This window comes from Lepidochelys kempii, chromosome 4 (assembly GCF_965140285.1).
Source record: "Lepidochelys kempii isolate rLepKem1 chromosome 4, rLepKem1.hap1, whole genome shotgun sequence".
In the NCBI taxonomy this organism is placed as follows: Eukaryota; Metazoa; Chordata; order Testudines; family Cheloniidae; genus Lepidochelys; species Lepidochelys kempii.
Genome location: NC_136383.1, coordinates 91,976,238 through 91,999,152, shown reverse-complemented (window position 1 = coordinate 91,999,152; position 22,915 = coordinate 91,976,238). Strand labels below are relative to the sequence as shown.

The 22,915-nt window shown below is 44.8% G+C and overlaps 1 protein-coding gene across 1 annotated transcript in view; it reads right to left on the bottom strand.

Annotated features, from left to right (window-relative positions):
- Positions 1-19,708, bottom strand: part of CORIN (corin, serine peptidase) — a 321,969-nt gene extending 302,261 nt beyond the window's left edge. The window contains exon 1 of the mRNA XM_073342123.2: positions 19,583-19,708. Coding sequence (XP_073198224.2) covers positions 19,583-19,657 — 75 coding nt within the window. The 5' untranslated portion in view covers positions 19,658-19,708. The remainder of the gene's footprint in view (positions 1-19,582) is intronic.
- Between the last annotated feature and the right edge of the window lie 3,207 nt (positions 19,709-22,915).

The window sequence follows — 22,915 nt, the reverse complement described above, 5'->3', positions numbered from 1 at the left end:
GGTATACAGCCAGCACATCTTGGAGGGATTATTCAAATTAAGTGGTTCATCAAGAAACACTTGGTTGACAATGGACCATGGGAGACACCCATCTACACTGAGTGGACTGTCATTTAAATATGGCTTCCTGCAATGACGGAGCGAAATTGGGCATGAACATGAGACTTGCCCATGTGACTCCAAACACCATCTTGTTGTTATAATTTTCCACAGTAAGAACAATGCGATGCCCTCCACATGGCAAAAGCTATAAAAGGCCCTGGAAACACCTCCATTTTGTCTTCAATCCTGCTTCTTACCTCTGGAGGAACTTTGCTACAAACGGAAGCTCTGAACAAAGGACTGAATGACCCATCCAAGCTGTGGATGTACTCCAGAGACTTGACTTAAGACAGCAGTTTATTCCATCACTGCTACAAGCCTGAACCAAGAACTTTGCTGTTACTGTATGTAATTGATTCCTTTAACCAATTTTAACTCTCACCTTTCTTTCTTTTTCTTATGAATAAACCTTTAGATTTCAGATACTAAAGGATTGGCATCAGCGTGATTTTTGGGTAAGATCTAAGTTTTATATTGACCTGGGTGTGTGGCTGGTCCTTTACGATCAGAAGAACCTATTATTTGATGAGACTGGTTGTAAAGAACCACTCATCTCTGAATCCAATGTTTTTGGTGGTGATATAAGAACTGGAATGGCTGAGGAAACTGCCTTTATGTTTTCTTGTTAGCCAGTGTGGTGAAACAGAAGTTTACTTTTGTTGCTGGTTTGGTATATCCTATGGGGGATTAGCCACTAGTCTTGGGGTGTATCTGCCCTATTTCTCAGCAGATCATCCTGAATTTGGCATCCTCAGTTGTGACCCACTGAGGCATGGTTACAGTGACACATAATCATTGAAACTCAAATAGCGAAGAAAAAGAATGGTTCCTTACTCTACAGTAAGTGATTCTTCCAGAATGGAGTTGGCAAGTGGTTTAAGCCCAGACTAGCTTACTTGCTCAGGGTACAAATTAGAACCTGAGCTCTAATTTAACTCAGGCTGGAACTCGCCCACTTTTCAGTGAGGATGTAGCCAAAATCACTTTGATGCTGATAGTCCCCCTATGCCTTTCCCGCAATTCCCTCCAAAGAACAGACAAGTTCTCCTGCAACTGCCAGGGAAAGACTCCTAGAGCATCTCAACACAAAGAACCATGAGATATGCCCCCAAACACACACACAGATGATTGTAGAAATTGTGAGGACACTGTAATACAGGCTTGGGCTTTGCTGTCTGAACACTCACACCCAGGTGAGGCTAACTCAGGATCTCAGACCTGGGTGCCAGTCACCCAGGTTAATTTTGCAGTGAAGACATTCTGCTTGCATCACCTTGTGCAGATGGAATACTACATAAGATGGACCCACAATGAGGATTTGGCTCTCTCCTATTCATAAAATTAGAGGTATACCCACTAAAAGGCAGCCTTCAAATAGGTGGTATAGAGCAGGGGTTCTCAACCTTTTCATTTCTGAGGCCCTCCTCCCAACATGCTATAAAAACTCCACAGCCCAGCTGTGCCACAACTACTGGTTTTCTGCTTGTAAAAGCCAGGGCCAGCATTAGGGGGTAGCAAGCAGGGCAATTGCCCGGGGCCTTATACCCCAGGAGGCCCCACAAAGCTAAGTTGCTCAGACTTCAGCTTTGGCCTCGGTTGGTGGAGCTCAGGGCCCCAGGCTACAGTCCTACACAGTGGGGCTTTGGCTTGCTGCCCTGGGCCCTAGCAAGTCTAACACCAGCCGTGCTTGGAGCCCTGAAACCTGCTTGTGGCCTCCCAGGGGGCCCTAGACCCCTGGTTGAGAACTACTGGTATAGAGAACAGGCTCCTAAAAGTTCAAAGGGGGCCCCATGAAACCTGATAACATGACACTGAGGTCCCAAGAGGGTGGAATATCCCAAACAAAAGGAAAGATGAATAAACACCCTTGAAGAATCAAAAAAAGAAAAGGAGTACTTGTGGCACCTAAGAGACTAACCAATTTATTTCAGCATAAGCTTTCGTGAGCTACAGCTCACTTCATCGGATGCATACTGGGGAAATCCCAGCCTCTCCCATCAGCTATGGAAATCTGATAGGCTGGGATTTCCCCAGTATGCATCCGATGAAGTGAGCTGTAGCTCACGAAAGCTTATGCTCAAATAAATTGGTTAGTCTCTAAGGTGCCACAAGTCCTCCTTTTCTTTTTGCAAATACAGACGAACAGGGCTGTTACTCTGAAACTTGAGGAATCAAGCAACTGTTAAGTGTGAGAAGACTGTGTTTGTGCCTTCACCTTGAGAGTGGTCATCTTTCCTACCCCTTTCCTCTGAAAATTGGGTGGACAAAAGCTTAGGTGCCCTTCCTGTTCAGTAGTACAAAAGTGCTACTTCTGGAGGAAGAGCAAACCCTGGAGCTTGGGTGTCTGTTTCTTTCATGTTTGTACATCAGAAATCTAAATGAAAAACAATCACACTTGGACAGGAATTATGTGTTCACCACCAGTATACTAAGAGCTGTGTGTGTCTGGAAAGCTTGTATCTCTCACCAAGTTGGGCCAATAAAAGATATTCGCTCACCCACCTTGTCTCTCTGATATGTTTTTTATCTGACAATGGCTCCATATTCAAACTCGTTCAGTCCACAAGTAAAAAGGAGGTTTTCCTCCTAACCTCCGGCTCCAGCTCTGCAAACTCAAGCTGGGAACCGAAAAGGAACTCCGACTCCTGCACAGTCCCACAGTATGAAATGTTCTGCGATGGGCCCTTACCAAGCCGCCCGGTGCTAACGCACGGGATGGAACCCAGCTCCCTCTCCCTCAGCTGTGCGGAGCTAACAGGCGTCCCAAGCGCTGGGCACTTACTTCGCTCCCCCAAGGCCTTGGGACACGCACAGGAGACTCCCCGTAACGCCAGCGGAGCCGGTGGCGCTGCGCCTGCCCGAGCGGGGCACTAAGGGAACAGACGCGGGAGGCAGCCGCGCGCTTGTCCCACCCGGGCTTTTCCCACCACACCTGCGCGGCCCGGCTCGCTCGCCGCAGCGGCCCCTTGGCCCAAGTGGAAAATCTGCCCAGGTCCTGTAACCAATAGGAACCGCTCCCTGCAGACAAGCACTTGGGACTCCGGCCCCTTGGCACAGGGGCGGGCTGCGGCGGGAGGGGCCCTGGCGCCCTTGCTCGGCGCTAAACTGGAGGGAGGGCTGGGGGCGCGCTCTGGGGTCTCGCCAGGGCAGCGGCTCCCGTCCGCTGGCGCTAGGACCTGCCGCGGCGCCGCCCGACTACTTTATTTTTACCGCGGTATTTTAATCCGCGGCCAGGGGTCCCGCTCCGCCAGGGGAATCTGACAGCTCAGCCGGGCGGGAGCTATTTATAGCGCGGGGCTGCGGACTCTGCATAGCTCCTGGCCGGCTGTGGGAACCCGAGACGGCAGCGAACAGCACCCCGCCCCGGCCGCCCGGGCCCTTGGCAGCGGCTCCGGCCCTGGCCCTCAGCGCGGCTGGGCCAAGCGGCTGCGGCGGCCGGGGAGTCCCCGTGGAACGCCGCGCGCGGTGCTCCATGGCCTCGGCTCGCCGCGCTGCATTCCCGCCACGCGCTGCAGGGGCAGCCCCAGCAGGGGAGCCGCTCACAGGCGCCCGGAGCGTGGGGTTTCAGGCGCGCGGTGCAACAGGGCAGCCCCCCTTCCCCACCTCTCCCCCAGTTTCCTCTCGCTGCCCCGCTCCAGGAAAGTGGGCCCCCGTTCTCCGCTCTTCCTCCTGGCAGGCTCTGCGAAATGCTAACCTGCTAACCCAGGGCAGCCTAGAGACTTCCTATCACGCTCCTACTAGCAAAGCCCCTCACAAAGCTCTTGGAAGGTGACAGGGTCAGGGGCTGGGAGGGCCAAGCCTTGGGGCACTTATAGAGGAGGCTACAACTGTCTGGATACCCTCCCCCCCCCCAAGGAGTTGGGGGGGCTTGTCTGAAATGGCCTTTTTGAGGTTAGCTGACTGCTAGTAAGAAAATTGGTGCAGATGATTTGAACTTTAAAAGCATAGCCCTACCGGGGAAACTGCCAAATGGTACAAGGTGATATCATCCACTTGCCTGTCACCTGGGTTTCATAGTTGTGCTCCTAATACCTGCTAATTACCAGAGTCATTTCTGTCTGGGGGAGGGGCTTGCTCGCTGGGGTTTTTTGCCTTCCTCTTTAGCATGGATCACTGGCAAGTTTAAACTAGAGTAAATGGTGAATTGTCTGTAACTTAAAGTCTTTAAGTCATGATTTGAGGACTTCAGTAACTCAGCTAGCAGTTGTGAGTCTGTTACAAGAGTGGGTGGGTGAGGTTCTGTGGCCTGCAATGTGTAGGAGGTCAGACTAGATCATGATGGTCCCTTCTGGCCTTAAAGTCTGAACCCTCCTGGATGAGCATGCAATGAACTGGTAATAAGAACAGGAGTACTTGTGGCACCTTAGAGATGAACACATTTATTTGAGCATAAGCTTTTGTGGGCTACAGCCCACTGAGCTTATGCTCAAATAAATGTGTTAGTCTCTAAGGTGCCACAATTACTCCTGTTCTTTTTGCGGATACAGACTAACACGGCTGCTACTCTGAACTGATAATGAATCTGTGATTAAAGCGTTTTCTAGGAAACCAGAGTTTAGTCACATAAATAGTCTTATGCCTAAAGACAGTAACCTTGAATTTTTTCAAAATACCAGGCCGAATTTACATTAAAACTTGAAGTTTAATGATCGGGTGAAGGGCCACCCAGTGGTGTGTACACACTGCTGGAAATACAGGATTCATTTGGTAATGCAGAATTTGTACTTTGCTGGGACCTGATCAGTTCTTTTGAATCCCTGAATGGATCCACTTCAACACCAAAGGTGCTCCTGCCCAAGATCCTAATGCTGCTATTGATTAAATCTCCTAATCCTAATTGGAGGATGACCCAGATCTCAGTACCCCTGGATTCTGCTAGCTGCCACAGTGTGTTGATATTTTCACTAAACCACAGACAAAGTAATGAAGAGTGAAGTTGGTTGATGCTTTTATAATGTTAATTACAACTGTGAGGTTTCTCTCTGCCTTAGTCTACCAGCCCATTTGTAGCTCTCAGTTTATGCCATGTAAGCAATGATCAGATTATGTGCATTGTAAAATGTGGATTTAGGACAAAGGTAACAACCAGAGGAGGAACAAAGTGCTAAGGGCTAAAACCATTGTTGTATATCCTTTTTACTAGTAAAATGCATCATACTATATTGATATAAGGCAGCATTTTTTAAAAAAATTGCTGAATCTCACCATAGGCTTGACTTTCCATTCGTATGTTGAGATATTATCAAACAGTAATAGATATTTGTTAAATTGTACTATAAATCTTGTATTTATATAGCACCTCACATCCTGAAGAATTACAAAGTGCCTTATTCTTTTGATTCCCTACACACATAGTTATGTCATAGATATGGAATTACCTGTGGGGTGGAATACGCAAGCCATTCAGTGCCAATGCAGTTTTTAGGAGAGGAAATGAACAATACTTTATTCCACTGAAGCTACAAAGGGGATTGGGGTGAAAATCCACATCCCACTAGAAAACAAATTGGAACACTGGATTTAATACCCATATTATTGCTAAAAGTGTCATGAGATTTTATGTGTATAGATCATAGAACATAAATCAAGAATCTGTCATATCTCCAGTGTCCAACAGATGGATGAAAAACAGACTAACTGGCAAATTGCCAGAAAATGGCTCTATCAGATATTAATGTAGTAGCATGAACACAGATTTTCTAGTCTGGAAAAGTTAATTTGGCCACTTCATTCCCCATCCTGCAACGTTTTTCATGAGTAGCTTCACTGTAGTCAATGGAACTAATCATCTAAGAGGTGTAGCAAAGCCTGCAGGGCTGGGCTCGATCACTTTCCTTCAGAAAGAGAAGCTGAGCTGGAGGGGAGAAAACCCTTCGTATAATACTCAATAATGCTGATTTTCAATAAGTCTTGCAACACCAGACATGTTCCAGAAGACTGGAAAAAAGCTGATGTTGTGCCAATATGTAAAGAGGGTAAATGAGCTCCCCTGGGTAATTATAGGCCTGTCAGTCTGACATCAGTCCTGGCCAAGGTAATGGAGAGGCTGATACAGGACTCAATTAATAAAGAATTAAAGGAGGGTAATATAATTAATGTTAATCAACATGGGTTTATGGAAAATAAATACTGCCAAACTAACTTTATATCATTGTGATGAGATTACAAATTTGGTTGATAAAGGTAAATAGTGTTGATGTAATATACTTAGACTTCTTGAAGGTATTTGACTTGGGAACGCATGACAAAAAATAGAACAATATAAAATTAACATTAAATGGATTAATAGATGGCTAACTGATAGGTCTCAAAATGTAGCTGTAAATGGGGAATCATCATTGAATGAGTGTGTGTGTGTGTGTGTGTGTGTCTAGTGGAGTCCCATGGGGATTGGTTGTGGGCCCTACACTATTTAGCATTTTTATTAATGACCTGAAAGAAAACACAAATTCATCACTGTTAAAGTTTGCAGATGACATTTTGACATTCTGTACCCCAAAGCAACACTCTGGCACCCCCATATGTACCATGGTGATATATATTTTGTATAAAGTATGCTTTTGTGTGGTATCATTTTACAAGTCTTGGTCTGTTGTATATTCATATCCTGTTGGATTGTTTTTGCTGTTGTATCTGGTGTTATGAAGTTTTGCTATGTGTTTGTTACTGAAATACGTTGTGAGGTTAAAAACACCCAAAAACAGCTTTTCAGGTACAACAACAAAAAGGCCAAACAGCATTAATAGCCCATTGAGGGAAATACACATACTCACAAGGATTACCCCAAGAACTGTGTACAATGGAAACCTCTCAGAGATAACATACACAATGGAGACTGCTTGAATCATGTCACAGCAAAAGATCTTTCCAGCAAGCTGGAAGAAGCTATAAAAGGGGGAAGCGACATCATCACTGGGCCTCACTCCCCACACAACTAAACACCTAGAAACACCTTAGGAACAAAGACTGAACTGGTAATGTAGTCCCAGGTGGGAAAGAAGTAATCCCAGCCTGTGTATGGAAGATTGATGGACTGTTTATACCATCAGAGTGAGACACTTCTTGATTCAAATCCTGTCTAGAGTATAGAACTTACATTTTATTTCCTATGGTAATCAACTTTGATCTGTATGCTATTACTTATAATCGCTTAAAATTTATCTTTCTGTAGTTAATAAACCTGTTTTACATTTTTTACCTAAAAACAGTGTGGTGTTTGAAGTGTAAAAGAAATCTGCTCAGGAACAGGGGCTGGTGTATTGTCCTCTCCACGTTGAGGAAGGGGCAGACTGGGTAATAACTTACACTGGTTAGGCTTCTGACCAGGGTAGGACAGTACACATCTGGAGTCCTAGGCTGGGGTGCTGGGGGAAGTTGGCTGGAGCCTCTCTGTTGTTAGTTCATGAGTGGCTAGGAGAAGCATTCATGTAACTGCAGCTGGGTGTGTCCCTGTTTGTATAAGGCTGTGTGAGTGCAGGACCTGGAGAGGTCTGCAGCTTGTCACAGCATCACAGTGGGAGAGGGAGCCCAGGCTGGGGAGATAGAGGGCTCAGCACTACCCCTGTTCCAGATTGAACCCTGGGGAAGTTCACCACAGACACAAAAGTGGGAGAGGTAAATAATGAAGAGGACAAGTCACCAATACAGAGCAATCTGGATCACTTGGTAAGATGGGGCAAGCAAACACTGTGCATTTTAATATGGCTAAATGTAAATGTTACCTATTTAGCAACAGATAATAAAGGCCATAATTACAGGATGGGCAAATCTATCCTGGGATGAAGTGACTCAAAAACAATTGGGAGTTGTGGTGGCTAATCAGCAGAACATGTGCGATGTTGTGGACAAAAGAGTTACTGCAATCCTTGGAAGCATAAACAGGAATCTCAAGTAGGAGTAGAGAGATTATTTTACCTCTCTATCTGGCACTTGTGCAGCCACTGCTGAAATACTGTGTTCAGTTCTGGTGTCCACAATTCAAGAAGGATGTTGATAAACTGGACAGGGTTCAGATAAGAGCCACAGGAGTGATTAAAGGATTAGAAAACATGCCTAACAGCAGACTAGCAGAGTCTGGAATAACATGAGTACCTGAAGCAATCTGCCTCCATTGACTTCCAAAACCTACTAAAGTACTCCTCCCAAAAAAATAGCCAAAAACAAGAGCACAGGATTACAGAGAATGGATTCTCCAAGAAAATCTGAACATTTAAAAAGGTACTTCACCAAGATGAGTGTTTCTGGCTCACAGCATGGAGAGACCTCTCACACTTTATGTGAACACGTGGCAGCCAAATCAGGCAGAAGTGCCAGGGTCGACGAAAATCAAATGGCTAACAAAGCAAACATTCTGTAGATGATAGCTCAGCTTAAGGCCATGAGAGATGATCTGACAACCAAACTTCTCACAGTACTGCATGACACTGATGGAGCAGAGAGAGGGAGAAAGAGCTTGTCATAAATATAAAGGGAAGGGTAAACCCCTTTGAAATCCCTCCTGGCCAGGGGAAAGCTCCTCTCACCTGTAAAGGGTTAAGAAGCTAAAGGTAACCTCGCTGGCACCTGACCAAAATGACCAATGAGGAGACAAGATACTTTCAAAAGCTGGGAGGAGGGAGAGAAACAAAGGGTCTGTGTCTGTCTGTATGCTGGGTCTTTGCTGGGGATAGACCAGGAATGGAGTCTTAAAACTTTTAGTAAGTAATCTAGCTAGGTATGTGTTAGATTATGATTTCTTTAAATGGCTGAGAAAAGAATTGTGCTGAATAGAATAACTATTTCTGTCTGTGTATCTTTTGTGTAACTTAAGGTTTTGCCTAGAGGGGTTCTCTATGTTTTTGAATCTAATTACCCTGTAAGATATCTACCATCCTGATTTTACAGGGGGGATTTCTTTATTTCTATTTACTTCTATTTTTTATTAAAAGTCTTCTTGTAAAAAACTGAATGCTTTTTCATTGTTCTCAGATCCAAGGGTTTGGGTCTGTGGTCACCTATGCAAATTGGTGAGGCTTTTTATCCAACATTTCCCAGGAAAGGGGGGGTGCAAGTGTTGGGAGGATTGTTCATTGTTCTTAAGATCCCAGGGTCTGGGTCTGTAGTCACCTAGGCAAATTGGTGAGGCTTTTTACCAAACCTTGTCCAGGAAGTGGGGTGCAAGGTTTTGGGAAGTATTTTGGGGGGAAGGACGCGTCCAAACAGCTCTTCCCCAGTAACCAGTATTAGTTTGGTGGTGGTAGCGGCCAGTCCAAGGACAACGGGTGGAATATTTTGTACCTTGGGAAAGTTTTGACCTAAGCTGGTAAAGATAAGCTTAGGAGGTTTTTCATGCAGGTCCCCACATCTGTACCCTAGAGTTCAGAGTGGGGGAGGAACCTTGACAGAGCTGCATCTTAAAGTGGACTATACAGAAAACAGATTCAGAAGACACATCATCAGAATTAAGGGGTTGCCTGGAAATACTGAAGGAGAAAACCCAGTCTGGTTTGTAAAAACTTTAATTGTGCAGCTGTAACATCCGAGCTCCCTGGAAGAAGTAAAAATAGAGAGAGCCCATAGGACGCTACTCCCCCTGCCTTGACCTCATAATAATACAGTAATAAAAACCCAGAGACCTACTTGTGAAACTTCATAATTTATCATCAGAAAAATTTAATTATGAAAAAGCCAGAGAGCACTCTGAGCTCATACTCAAAGGCCACAAGCTGCATTTTTTTCCATGAACACTCTGTCCTAACTTTACAAAGGAGAAGAGAGCTGGGAGAAATTACAGCAGCACTCAGGTGGGCAGATATCTGCTACAGATTGGTATTCCCATTTAAACTCTCAATCAGCTTCCAAAATCAATATTATACAGTAAGAGACTTTAAGCAAGGAAAAAAACATACTCCAGTGGCTTGGAATAGAAATCCAAACCGCTGATGTACAAAATAACTGTCCAGAAGGAGAACTCCAGATAAGTTTCTGAAAAACTCTTGGCAAATGGTGAAATACAGGAAAAAGAAGATAGGAAAAGACAAAGGTCTCTAGCAACTGTATTGGCAATGGCAGAAGTAAAGCTGAACAAAAGAATTTGGATACCCGATGAGTAATCTAAAGACCAACCAGAAGTGACTTTCTGGTAGTCACCAGGAGTGAACAGATGAATATGTTACTGTTATAAAGAAAATAGCATAAAATTTGCCTTAATTGCCGTGATCAATAATAGCTGTGTTCTGTATTTTAAAATATAGAGGAAATAAAGGACAATAACAGAGGAGGGGGAGAGGATGGAGGAGACTGGAAAAAACAGAGAGGGAATGGCGAGGAGCCTTTAGGGATTCTCTGTAAATTCTTCTCATAACTCAAATGACCAGACAGTAATCCATCCCTAAGGGCAAGGTCCCATAGGTAGAAATTGCACCTCATTTGGATTGCAAGAGAAGCAGGCCAAGTGTTCTTAGGGAGAGTTTAGGATTCACAAAACACAATCATTTGGGTTTCATTTCACATATTATGTTGGTAATTCATTTGTGGTTGGATTTAGGTCTAGTCTACACTACAAACATATCGGTATAACTACGGCACTGAGAGGTGTGAAAAATCCACACCGCTGAGCAACACAGCTATACTGACCTAACTTCCCCTCGTCCCCATGCTTCTCCCACTGACATATCTACAGCCTCTTGGGGAGGTGGTAGGCTGGCAGGAGAGAGCTCTCCCATTGGTGTAGAGAGTCTTCATTAAAGAGCTACAGCAGCACAGATGCATTGGTGCAGCCGCACCAGTGCAGCGTTTTAAGTTTTGATTTGGTGTTAGAGTAAGAGGATCACAGGAGAAGAGAGGGAACTGGGGAGATAGGGAGGGGGTTACAAACAGAAACCAAGTTATATTCAGGCACACAGTCATGAATGCAACTATTGAAAACAAGAGAGACATTGACAACACAAGGTTTCATGCCATCAGGTAGCTAGAGAATCTCAATAATTTCAAGTTTTTCAATAAGCTAAATAGTTACTTTCAATGGTTATTCCTTTTAAAGTGACATCTTTGTCAAAGGCTAAATAATGTCATTAAAAGAGGGGGGGAATCTAGGTATAATTTATTTTTAAAAAACTTTCAGATTATTCAACTCCAAGAAACCCATTTTCAGGAAGAACAAATTATGAGCATGAAAAGTAATTGGTTTCAGCACGCATTTTTTTGCTTCAGCAAAAAGAAAAGGGGAGTGGGCATTACACTTGCTACACATGTGCCTTTTCAAATTAAGGATCAATTTAAGGAGAAGGAGGGACGATTTATATTGTTGAAGAGCACAATTGCTAGGTTAATAACAACACTGGGCTTAGTGTATGCTCCCAACCAAAAGCTAAGTAAACAAGAATAAATAAATAATAAGTATTAAGGACATCTTTAAAACACTGCAACACTTTGGGGAAGGGGAAACTATACTTGGAGGAGACTTCAGTTGGATCGGCACAAATCTGATAAAAAAAGAAAAGGGGGATATGGAAGCAGATGAAGCATGGACTTCTCTTGACAACAATTTCATCTCTCAGATTGCTGAAGAGAATTGTACCCAGGAGAAAAAGATTACACATTTTATTCACACCCTCATCAGTTATACACTAGAATAGACCTAATATTAATATCTAAATCCTTAATGAAGCAGAAAAGATATGTGGAAATTGGCAACATTATGTGGTCAGATCATGCACCCTTGGAAGTAATATTGGTTGGGTTCTAAAGATAATTTTTTTGGGGAAAATGAACTGCTTGCTTCTCCATGACAATCACCGGGTTCCAGCAATTAAAGATGACATTGTTCAAAACTTTCAAATAAATAATACAGACAATATAAAAAAAAGTCTTTTCTGGGAGTTAGGTAAATCAGTATTTAGGGGCCAGTTGACAAGCAATGCCTCTCAACTGAAAAAAGAAAGAGCTCAAGAAAAAATAGAATTAGAACAGGAGATAAAAAGTTATAAGATATTCACAAAAACACAAATTAAAAAAAATACCAACAATTAACTAATATTAGAGGGAAGATGAATATGTTGCAGGAGAGATGCCACTGAAAAAGCCCTTGGATATACAAAGCAGAAGTTTTATGAAAATGAAAATAAAAGTGATAGAGTATTGGCTCAAAAACTTAAAGGGATTCTAAAGCAATCAGCAAAAGATAGTTACACACCCCGATGCAATAAGTGCAACTTTTGCTGCTTATTATAAAAATCTCTACACCTCATATACTGCAAGCTCTGAAGTTATTCAAAAATATCTGGAAGTAGAAGACTTGCCAAAGATAAGCGAAACTGATAAAGAAACTTTAGATAAAGAAATAACAGAAGAAATTCTAGAGACAATAGCAAGTATGAAAAGCGGCAAAACTCCAGGACTTGCTGTCTTTCCAGCTAAATTTGATAAGGTATTTAAGGAAGTATTAGTGTGTCTCCGTTGAGAGATACCTTCAATACTTCAATACTATTCTGTTAGGAATATGTTCTGGAGGCACTTCCACAACCGATGAAAGAAGCTGTTGTGGTTGTCCTCCCTAAAGATGGGGAAAGGCCTTACCTTAGGCAGCTCCGATAGGCCCATAACACTTTTAAATCATGACATGAACATTTTAGCAAAAATACTAGCTAGCTATTACAGTCTTTGCTCTCAGCTTTTATAAATCCAGATCGAAGTGGATTAATTAAGGATAGACAAATGTCAGACAATAGTTGGAGAGTACTTGGAATCACCCATAATGCCAGATCAAAGTAAGATCAATTTCTTATGTTATCACTAGATGCAGAGAAAGCCTTTGATAGAATAGAGTGGAACTGTTCATTTCAAGGCCTGTTCCATATAGATTTAGACCCCCCAGTTCCTGAAATGGATAACTGCTCTTTACAGGAGCCCAAAAGCAGCTGTGTGAGTTAATAGGGTCAAACCTCTCCTATTTGAATTGTCCCCTTTATTTTTCCCACTGGCCATGAATCCTTTTGCATAGAGGATAAGGAACAATGAATCCATCACAGGAATAAAGCTTACAGAAATACATCAGAAAATGATGCTATATGCAGAGGATATAATATTATTTCTATTTACACCAAATATTTCCCTAAAATTAGTTGCTAAAGAAATCCAGGACTTTGGGAAAGCATCTGGTTTTAAAGTAAACTATGCCCAACCTGAAATGCTAGTTATAAATTTCTGAAAAGTCAGGTTCTGAAAAGTCACTCCTCCAGAAAACATTTGGGTACAAATAGGCAGCAACTACAATACCTTGGAATTCAAATCTCAAACAATCTAGAAGATCTCTATGATTTAAATATCAAACTACTACTTCAGCAAACGAGCCAAGATCTGAATGCTGGGAGAAGTATGCAATTTCTTGGTTGGGAAGGATAGCCACATCAAAAGGAATATTCTGCCAATATTTTTTGTTTCAAAATCCTTCTGTGATTATCCCCAATAAAACCGTAGCAAGAATACAGAGGATGTTGTTAGAATTTATATGGAACAAGAGAAGACCAAGCGTGAGTGCAGCTATTTTGTACAGACCCATTAAACAGGGTAGACTGGCTGTTCCAAATATTCTGTGGTGCTATCAAGCCAGCCAGCTCAAAGCGGTAGTGGAGTTGGGGTGCTCTAACCCAGTCAAATACTGGATCTTTTTTAGACAAGAAAATTGTAACAGTGTAAACATCACTAGGCTACCATGGATTGATAAAATATTGTGCCCTCCAGAAATTTACACACATCCTTTAGCAAAGTGTAATCTATGGGTTTGGGACAGAACTAGAGATAAGATAAATTCTTTCCCCTCACCAATGACACTCATTGCAAATAATCCAGATCTTAACCCAAATTGTGAACCAGAAAGCTGCACACATTGGAAGAGTTATGGAATACACATGGTTGGCCAGCTATTCAGTAAAGACAATTTTCTAATTTATTTAGAGATCAAAACTAACTTTAATTGGCCCACTCTACCCTGGTACCAGTACTTTCAGGTCAAAAGTTATGTTTCTCAACTTTCTGTAGAAGTGATAGTGTCTGGTCAATTTGAAAACAAAATAATTTATTAATTAATTTATTTAATTAATTTATATCGTCTTTTCAGACAGCTTTTATCACAAAAAAGTCTCCATATATGACACACTGGGGAAAGGATGTGGATAGATAAATTACTGCAAAGAAATAGGGTTTGACCTGGAAAAGAGGACCAGCAACCTCAATCTGTAGAATAATAAAAGAAAATGTCTTTAAGATATTGTTTCAATGGTACCTCACATCAGTCAGGGTAAAAAATATATAGAGATTGAATGTGGATAAAAGTCAGAGAAACTGTGGTGAAATAAGAGATTTTATGCATGTATAGTGGATATGCCTGGACATTAGAAAGTACTGGGATGCAATTCATAACAGTATATCCCAAATTGTTGGAAACGTATTACCATATGATCCTTTGGTAATCCTTCTGGGGCTTCCTAGTGGACATGGTCACACAAGAGGAAATGAAGAATTAATCTCCCATATGCTAGTAGCTGCTTGACTATTGGTAGCCTCTCTCTGGGGAAAAAAAATAGTCCCACCATAAAGGAATGGTTCAATATTATGAGAGGTTTTGCTTATGGAAAAATTAACACACCAATTATGTACCCACCAAAATAGAGGACAGTTTGATATTTAGATATTTATATTTAGACCTTTTATTCATTACTCACACAAAGTACACTCACCTGAAAAAAAGCCCCAGCACACCTGTCCAATTTTTTAAATATTAATATTTGATAGATATGCCTGGTATGTTATATATATGTTTATATTGAAATGTCACTTAATAAAATTACTAGAAATTACGTATTATAGGTGTTGTAATGATGCTCAATCTGTAATATAGTAACACCCTGTTAAATAGAAAGATCTGATGATGTATTCCTGTATAATGTCTCTTTAAACAAAAGCATAACTGTTTGTAATGATTCTGATATTTATACACACTGTAAGGAGAGTGATCACTTAAAGTGAGATATTACCAACAGGATTGGAATTAATTTGCAAACTGGATATAATTAATTTAGGCTTGAATAGAGACTGGGAGTGGATGGGTCATTACACAAAGTAAAACTATTTCCCCATGTTTATTCCACCCCCCACCAGTCCTCAGACGTTCTTGTCAACTGCTGGAAATGGCCCACCTTGATTATCACTACAAAAGGTTCCCCCCACCCACACCCCCGCCAGCTCTCCTGCTGGTAATAGCTCACATTAAGTGATCACTCTCCTTACAGTGTGTATGGTAACACCCACTGTTTCATGTTCTCTACGTATATAAATCTCCCCACTGTATTTTCCACTGAATGCATTGGATGAAGTGAGCTGTAGATCGAAAACTTATGCTCAAATAAATTTGTTAGTCTCTAAGGTGCCACAAGTACTCCTTTTCTTTTTGCGAATACAGACTAACACGGCTGTTACTCTGAAACCTGTCATTAGACTAGATCAGTGGCTCTCAACCTTTCCAGACTATTGTACCCCTTTCAGAAGTCTGATTTGTCTTGCATACTCCCAAGTTTCACCTCACTTAAAAACTGCTTGCTTACAAGGACATCAGACATAAAAATGCAAAAAGTGTCTCAGCACACTATTACTGAAAAATTGTTTACTTTCTCATTTTTACCATACAATTATAAAATAAATCAATTGGAATATAAATATTGTACATTTCAGTGTGTGGTACAGGGGTGGCCAAACTTATTGACCCTCTGAGCTGCATACGACAATTTTCATAACCTGGAGAACTGGGCATGCCTGCTGGGGCTCAGGGCTTCAGTCCTGTGGGGCTCACCTGCTGGGGCCTGGGGCTTCTGCCCTGCAGCAGGGTGCTATGGTTTGAGGCTTCCGCTTTATAGGAGGCACATGCCAAGGCTCAGGGCCCCAGCAAGTGCACCCACCGGGTTGAAGCCCTGAGCCCTGTCAGAGGCCAGAAGCCCCAAGCTCCCTTCCCTGCCAGTCTTTTAGGCAGAGAAAGGGGGGCATGGTGGGCTCCAGAAGCTGCATTTTAACTGTAAAAGAGCCACATGTTGCTCATGAGCTGCAGTTTGGCCACCCCCGTATAGTATATAGAGCAGTATAAATAAGTTGTATGAAACTGTAGTTTGTACTGACTTCACTAGTGCTTTTCATGTAGCCTGTTGTAAAACCAGACAACTATCTAGATGGGTTGATGTGCCCTCTGGAAGATCTCTGTCTACCCCCAGGGGTACATGTACCCCTGGGTAAGAACCACGGGACTGGCTGATCCCAGTGGTCTCTTCTAGCCTTGGACTCTATGGCTGCTCTGCCCTGAGATGTGACTAAAGGACCTGGATTTTAAATCAAGTGGAGAATGGGGACAACATAATATAGGACAATATTTACAAACGTTTCAAATAATGGGCTGTGTTAATTGTTTATCGTGTTTTATTGTATGCAGTGTATAAAATGTTTTTAAAGTGTACTAAACGCTATTGCTGTACAGCGCCAAAATGTAAAGTCGGTGTTTTGCGGTTCCTTCCTAGACACTGTGTAAGAAGCCATTAGCTACTTAGCTAGAAGTGAGTTTTGAAATGTTGCCGCCCCCCCCCCAGAAGGGCTCATTCCTTCGCTGGGAGTTCTGGTCTTCTCATTAGAGCAGGACATTATAACACCCCGTGGGGAGAAAGGCTCTGAACGTCACACGCGCACTGTTCAAGCTATTGCCCCAGTGGCGGTATATTACATCTGAGCTCTGTGCCGAGTCGGGAACCCTTTATACATCTCCCTTGCTGCTCTTTAGGAAGCTCAAACGTTTATAGAAAAGGAGGACTTGTGGCACCTTAGAGACTAACCAATTTATTTGAGCATGAGCTTTCCTGAGCTACAGCTCACTTCATCGGATGCATACTGTGGAAACGCAGAAGACATTATATACACAGAGACCATGAAACAATACCCCCTCCCACCCTACTCTCCTGCTGGTAATAGCCTATCTAAAGTGATCATCAGAGCTATTACCAGCAGGAGAGTGAGTTTGTGTGTGTGGTTTTTGGAGTGAGGTGGGGGGGGGGGTGAGAAAACCTGGATTTGTGCTGGAAATGGCCCACCTTGATCATCATACACATTTTAAAGAGAAAAAGAAAAGGAGTACTTGTGGCACCTTAGAGACTAACCAATTTATTTGAGCATAAGCTTTCGTGAGCTACAGCTCACTTCATCGGATGCATGCTGTGGAAACTGCAGCAGACTTTACATATACACAGAGAATATGAAACAATACCTCCTCCCACCCCACTGTCCTTTGCATGGGCTATTACCAGCAGGAGAGTGAGTTTGTGTGTGGGGGGAGGGAGGGTGAGAAAACCTGGATTTGAGCTGGAAATGGCCCAACTTTAGATACTTTAGATAGGCTATTACCAGCAAGAGAGTGGGGTGGGAGGGGGTATTGTTTCATGGTCTCTGTGTATATAATGTCTTCTGCCGTTTCCACAGCATGCATCCGATGAAGTGAGCTGTAGCTCAGGAAAGCTCATGCTCAAATAAATTGGTTAGTCTCTAAGGTGCCTCAAGTCCTCCTTTTCTTTTTGCGAATCCAGACTAACACCGCTGTTACTCTGAAACCTGTCAAACGTTTATGTTCACAACTTCCCCTTAGTCTGCCCAGCAGCCCCTGACTTGGCGACCCTTCCTTCCCCGCCCCTACCCCAGAGTACCCGGAGTCTGGGGCTGGTGCAGGAGACCATAGTTCCGACACGCGCCCGCTTCCCTAGTCTGGGGTCCAGGGTGCACCTGGGCGAGCGACAGCGAGTTAACACTAGGATTTTGCCCTGTCTACAGTAGGATTTTACAACGTGTTAGTTAACACGTGATCGCTGTCCCCTTGTCTCTCTTTTTCCTAGCGTAGCCCGGGCCCCAGCATTCTCCGGCCCAGGGAACGTGCCTAGAGGACTGGGAACACCCGTACTCGGCACATCCTCCCGTTTGGATTCATCACAACCGCGCTGCCCCTCAGAGCGCGATTAACTGCCCGTTTCCGCCTTGCATTTCACTCCTGCGTCTTCGGCGAGCCCGCACGAGATGGGCTCCGCGCGCTGCCCCGCGGCAGCCGGGAAGAAAAGCACAAGCGTCGCTCTAACCCTGGCCGTGCTGCGTCTAGTTCTGCCTCTCCCCCGCCTCGCCCTTGAGGAAGGGCAATAATCACATTGACACTCACTCGGGACAGCGCGCAGCACAGACGCCGGAGAGCAGCTGCTCCGCGCACACATGGCCAGACACGCGGAGCGAACTTGTTACCTGCTGCGCTCCGCATGACTTTTCTCAGCTCTCGCCAATCACCGGCCGCAAATGGATCCGATTAAAACCAAATTAACCCCCTTTGCTGTTCTCCTTGAGCCCGGGCCGCTAACAGAACGCGGCGGGGCTGGGCACAGGAAGGTGACTGCGGATTTATCCTTTGTAGGGCAAGTCTTACCCTGGACTTCTGTTCAACTTGGGGGCTCAGCCCGCGCCTGTCTCCAGGGAGTCAGTCCTGTCTGGGGCCAGTCAGATGCGGTGATATTTTATTTCAGCCCTAAAGGGCCTGGCTATTGGAACACATTCATTTTGATCACTTCCCTGATTGCTAAGGGAGGCTGGGGACAGAACCACTGGCGGCATTTGTTGATTACACACCGTCCTCCCTTGACAATGAAAGGAAACGAAACGTTCCCTGGTTACATTAAAGGGCAGCAGGGCGGTTTCTCCTTGCCAATGATTCGCCGCTGTAAGTTGGTGTGCCATTGTGGTGTCTCGGCGGTGACGGGCTGAACTTTCTCGAGTGTCTGAAGTAAGCTAAAGTTAATTGCCCCTTTACAAAATATAAAGCGGGCGGTGGAAAGGCAGAGGGCTGCTACGCTTGCTGTGCAAGGTGCAGCGGCTCGGCCACCAGGCTGGACCCGCTCAAGAAGTTTCTCCTTTCCCCAGAGCGCTTCTCGAACACACCCGTCGGGCCGGAATGAGACACTCCGGTTTCTGCCCCCAAGGAACTATGCCCCCTTTAAAGGGGATCGTTTCTGCAAAGCTAATTCGGCTTGAGCTGGTTTCCTTGGGACCGTGGGTTCCTCTAACCCGAACCATGTGGATTCCTACCCTGCTGCCCCTCGCCCCAGTCTGCGGGCGACTCAGCGAGGAGAGCGCTAGGCGCTGCCCAGACAGCCTCGCTGCAGAGCGCTGCCGGAACCGCGGTGTTCTCGTCCCCCTTCTGCTGCGCATCTTGCGCGCCTCTCGGCGCGGTCCTCGGGACCCCCGGCTGCTACAGCCCGAGACCCCTGGCTGGCAGCCGCTCTGGGGCTTACTTACTCACCCGGGAGGTGGAGATGACTACATCGGGACCCGATGGGCTACGAACGCAGCCCCGGGCGCGCCAGGAGCCTGTGGCCACCGCTGGTGCCAAGGGGACGGACCCATGCGGTAGCTGCGTAGGGTGGCCGGGGAGCTGCGCTTGCCTTACCCGGTCAGTGGAGAGGACCTGGCGGTAACTCTCTTCTTCCGGAGGCAGGGCAGGGAACGGTTGCATCGAGAACATGCTCTGGCTGCTGCTTAGTCTTCTCCACCTTCCTCCCCCCACCCCTTCTCCTTTCTACATCTCACACGGAAGTGCCACGACTGCCTGCCTCCCTCCTAAACCCACAGGCTGGGCTCAGGGGCGGGAGGGGGCTCCGCATTTTGTCTGCTCCCCCCGCCACCCTCTCCCACCCAATAATAATAAACCTCAACGCGCAAGCCACCATTCCCCCCTCCCCCCCTTTGTTCGCAAGGACTCGATTCCCTGGGAACAGGCTGGGAGCCAACTCCCCGAACTCATCTTACTGGGAGGAGAGGTAACCGGGGGCAGGAAACTAAGGCAGGAAGATTAAGAGTCAGGCAGATCAGCCCCAGCTTTTACCCCCATGGCAGGTGACGTGCAAAGGGATCGAGGCTATGCCCGGCCACCACTAATCACTCGCTAAAGCTAAGGGACAGGGGCTGGTCACGTAGCTCACCCCACTTGTGTAGATGAATTTCTGTCACTCTGACCTGTCCTCGCCTTATCCGGGCTACAGGGGCTCTCCTGGAGAAAAGTGGCAGCACTGCCTTGCCCCTCCACCCTTTGGTTCCCTGCCAATAAAACGATCCTATCGCCCTACCAAGTTCGGCCGGCTGGCCGGTAGCCTTTCCGGGGTCAGCCAGGTGCACAGCTCGCCCAGAGGAGCTAGCCTCCATTCCTTCCCCGGCTGATCACAAAGTAAAGGGAAGGGTGGAATCGATCCCTCCCCCAACCCAGGTTTATTTCACTCAGGCAATCTTGAATAGGATGCCACTACTGGCTGCAAAGAATATTTGGCTTCTGGGTTTATTTTGTTTTAATGGTCTTGTCGCTGACAGTTTGATGAAGCAGGGGTTGCAAAGCTCTTCTCACAAGGGCTTTTACTCCTCTGTGCAAGGAAACATGAAAGGTGGGGAGGTAATTGATGATCATATTTGATTAGACAGAATGCTGTGCTCTATTTCTACAGGCTCTTGGACAAAGTACAAGTACGTTGCCCGCTCTGCAGCCTCCTGAGGGACTAGAGAAGAATGGAAATTAAGCCCCAGGGAAGTGCTGATTAAGACACCATTCACATTCCCCACCGAAGATGGCAGGTGGGGGAAGTTATCTGGGCACATTTAAAATTAATGATTGTCCTCTGATCCTATGGACTAGGTGAAATTGAGGCTAGAATTCCACAGAGAAATGGGTTAGACGTTGCCAGTATAAAAGGAGAGCCCAGCCTGGGCAAGGAGAGAAGAAAGCTGGAGGAATAGACTCCTGGGAGCTTGAAACAGGGCCAATGAGCTCCCTTCACCCTATCAGGGGCCTCCAATCCCAACTCGTTCAAGTACCTGAGCAAGATCCATCTCTTCACTTTATTTCCTAGGGGGTAAAAGTGGCATGTTGCTGAAGGACTCGAAATCCCGGAAGGGGGAAGAGCAAATCACAGATGGATGATTTCATATACAGCCTTCCCAACCCATAGTCTAAACTCCAAGGCCGAAGAAATATGTAAAACAAATTTAAAGATAGTGTGACAGCTACCGTGCCCGGGACCTCAAAAGCTGAAAGTGAGGGAGTTTCCACAGCTTGAACCACAGAGCCAGGTGCTCAAGCTCAGAGCTGTGCCAGACTGGTATCGCTGTGGGTCAGGCACAGGGAGAAACCTCACACACACTGAACAATGATTACAATCCATATAAACAGGTGTCAGAGTAACAGCCCTGTTAGTCTGTATTCGCAAAAAGAAAAGGAGAACTTGTGGCACCTTAGAGACTAACCAATTTATTTGAGCATGAGCTTTCGTGAGCTACAGCATTCGATGCATTCGATGAAGTGAGCTGTAGCTCAGGAAAGCTTAGTCTCTAAGGTGCCACAAGTACTCCTTTTCTTTTTGCGAATCCATATAAAATTTGCACATATTTTGATTGGTTCCCCTTCTCCTTGTACATTGCTTGTTGGCTCATGCTCCAATCCTGCAACTGGATCCGTACAGAAGGACCCTTATAGCCAGGTGGAGCCTCACTGAAGTCAGTGGATCTCTGCAGGGTTCCCAGTGTCCACATATATGCATCTGATTGCAGGACTTCAGCCAAAGATCAAGGCAGGGAGTACCTGTGTTTGCGGACAATGCCTACTACATTGTGGATGCTACCAGAATATAAAAGGATCCAGTACTTTTCCAGGAGCTGCAGTCACCCTTCACTTAGAAAGGACACCATCTTGTGTAAGTAGATTATGAGAATATGCTTCAGCTCTACTTACTAAAACAAATAAGCTTCTACTATTGTACTTTAAGAATGTTTTTTAGCGCTAGTGCAATGTCACTGTAGTGATCATAAGAAAAAAAGTGAGAATCTAGCTCCAACTAAAAAAACCCTTGACTTGAACCTAACTTCCATCACTGATCTCCACCCTGGCTCTCATTCCAGACACTACCCCATATTTTAGAGTAAAAGAGAGACCACCAAGATACTTAAATAAGCACATCTCACGATCTTCTGCCAACCCATACTCTTCCCCAGCCCTCCTGTGTCACCATCCCTTGCTTTATGCCACGCCTAATTTACCTGCAAGCTCCTAGGGCAGGGACTGGCCATTTTGTTTCTCAAATGCCATGCACACCAAACTGTACATAAATGCTTCCAATCCAAATGCTACGGTCCAATCTTGCATTTTTCACTTGGGCAAAATCCCCCGGTAGAAAATGAAAAGTAGAACAAGTTGCTGCTACTCCACAAATAACAGCAAATGTGTGGAATAAGAAACAGAGAACCAAACGGTTTAAAAGACTTTGCGACTGCTGGCTGTTCAACAGTAGTCAGACAGGGAATTAGCCTTTACACAGTGATTTTCTTGGTTAATATTTTGTAAAGTATGTTAACTATTCCTCTCAAACGCCTACATTAGGAAGAGGGTGAATAGTGGCATTAACCCCATTTTACAGATAGGGAAACCGAAGCCCAGAGGAGAAGTGTATTGCTCAAAGCCCACAGCAAGTCAGTAGTGGAGCTGGAATTAGATCACCTGGACACCTCACTCCACCCACATTCTATGTTGCCACTCCAGTTGCTGAAGCCTCTGTGAAAACTATCCACATTTTTATTGTAAGGTCTGGAAGCCAGGGCAAACCTAAGCAAAGTTCTGTTTCTAGCAGCTATTTTACTGAGACCACTACATTTTGGAAATTAATATATTAACAAAGTGTTCTGTTATTTTAACATGCTCCCCTCCCCCATCGCTTCGCTTATTAGTGGTTTCCAGATCAGGAAC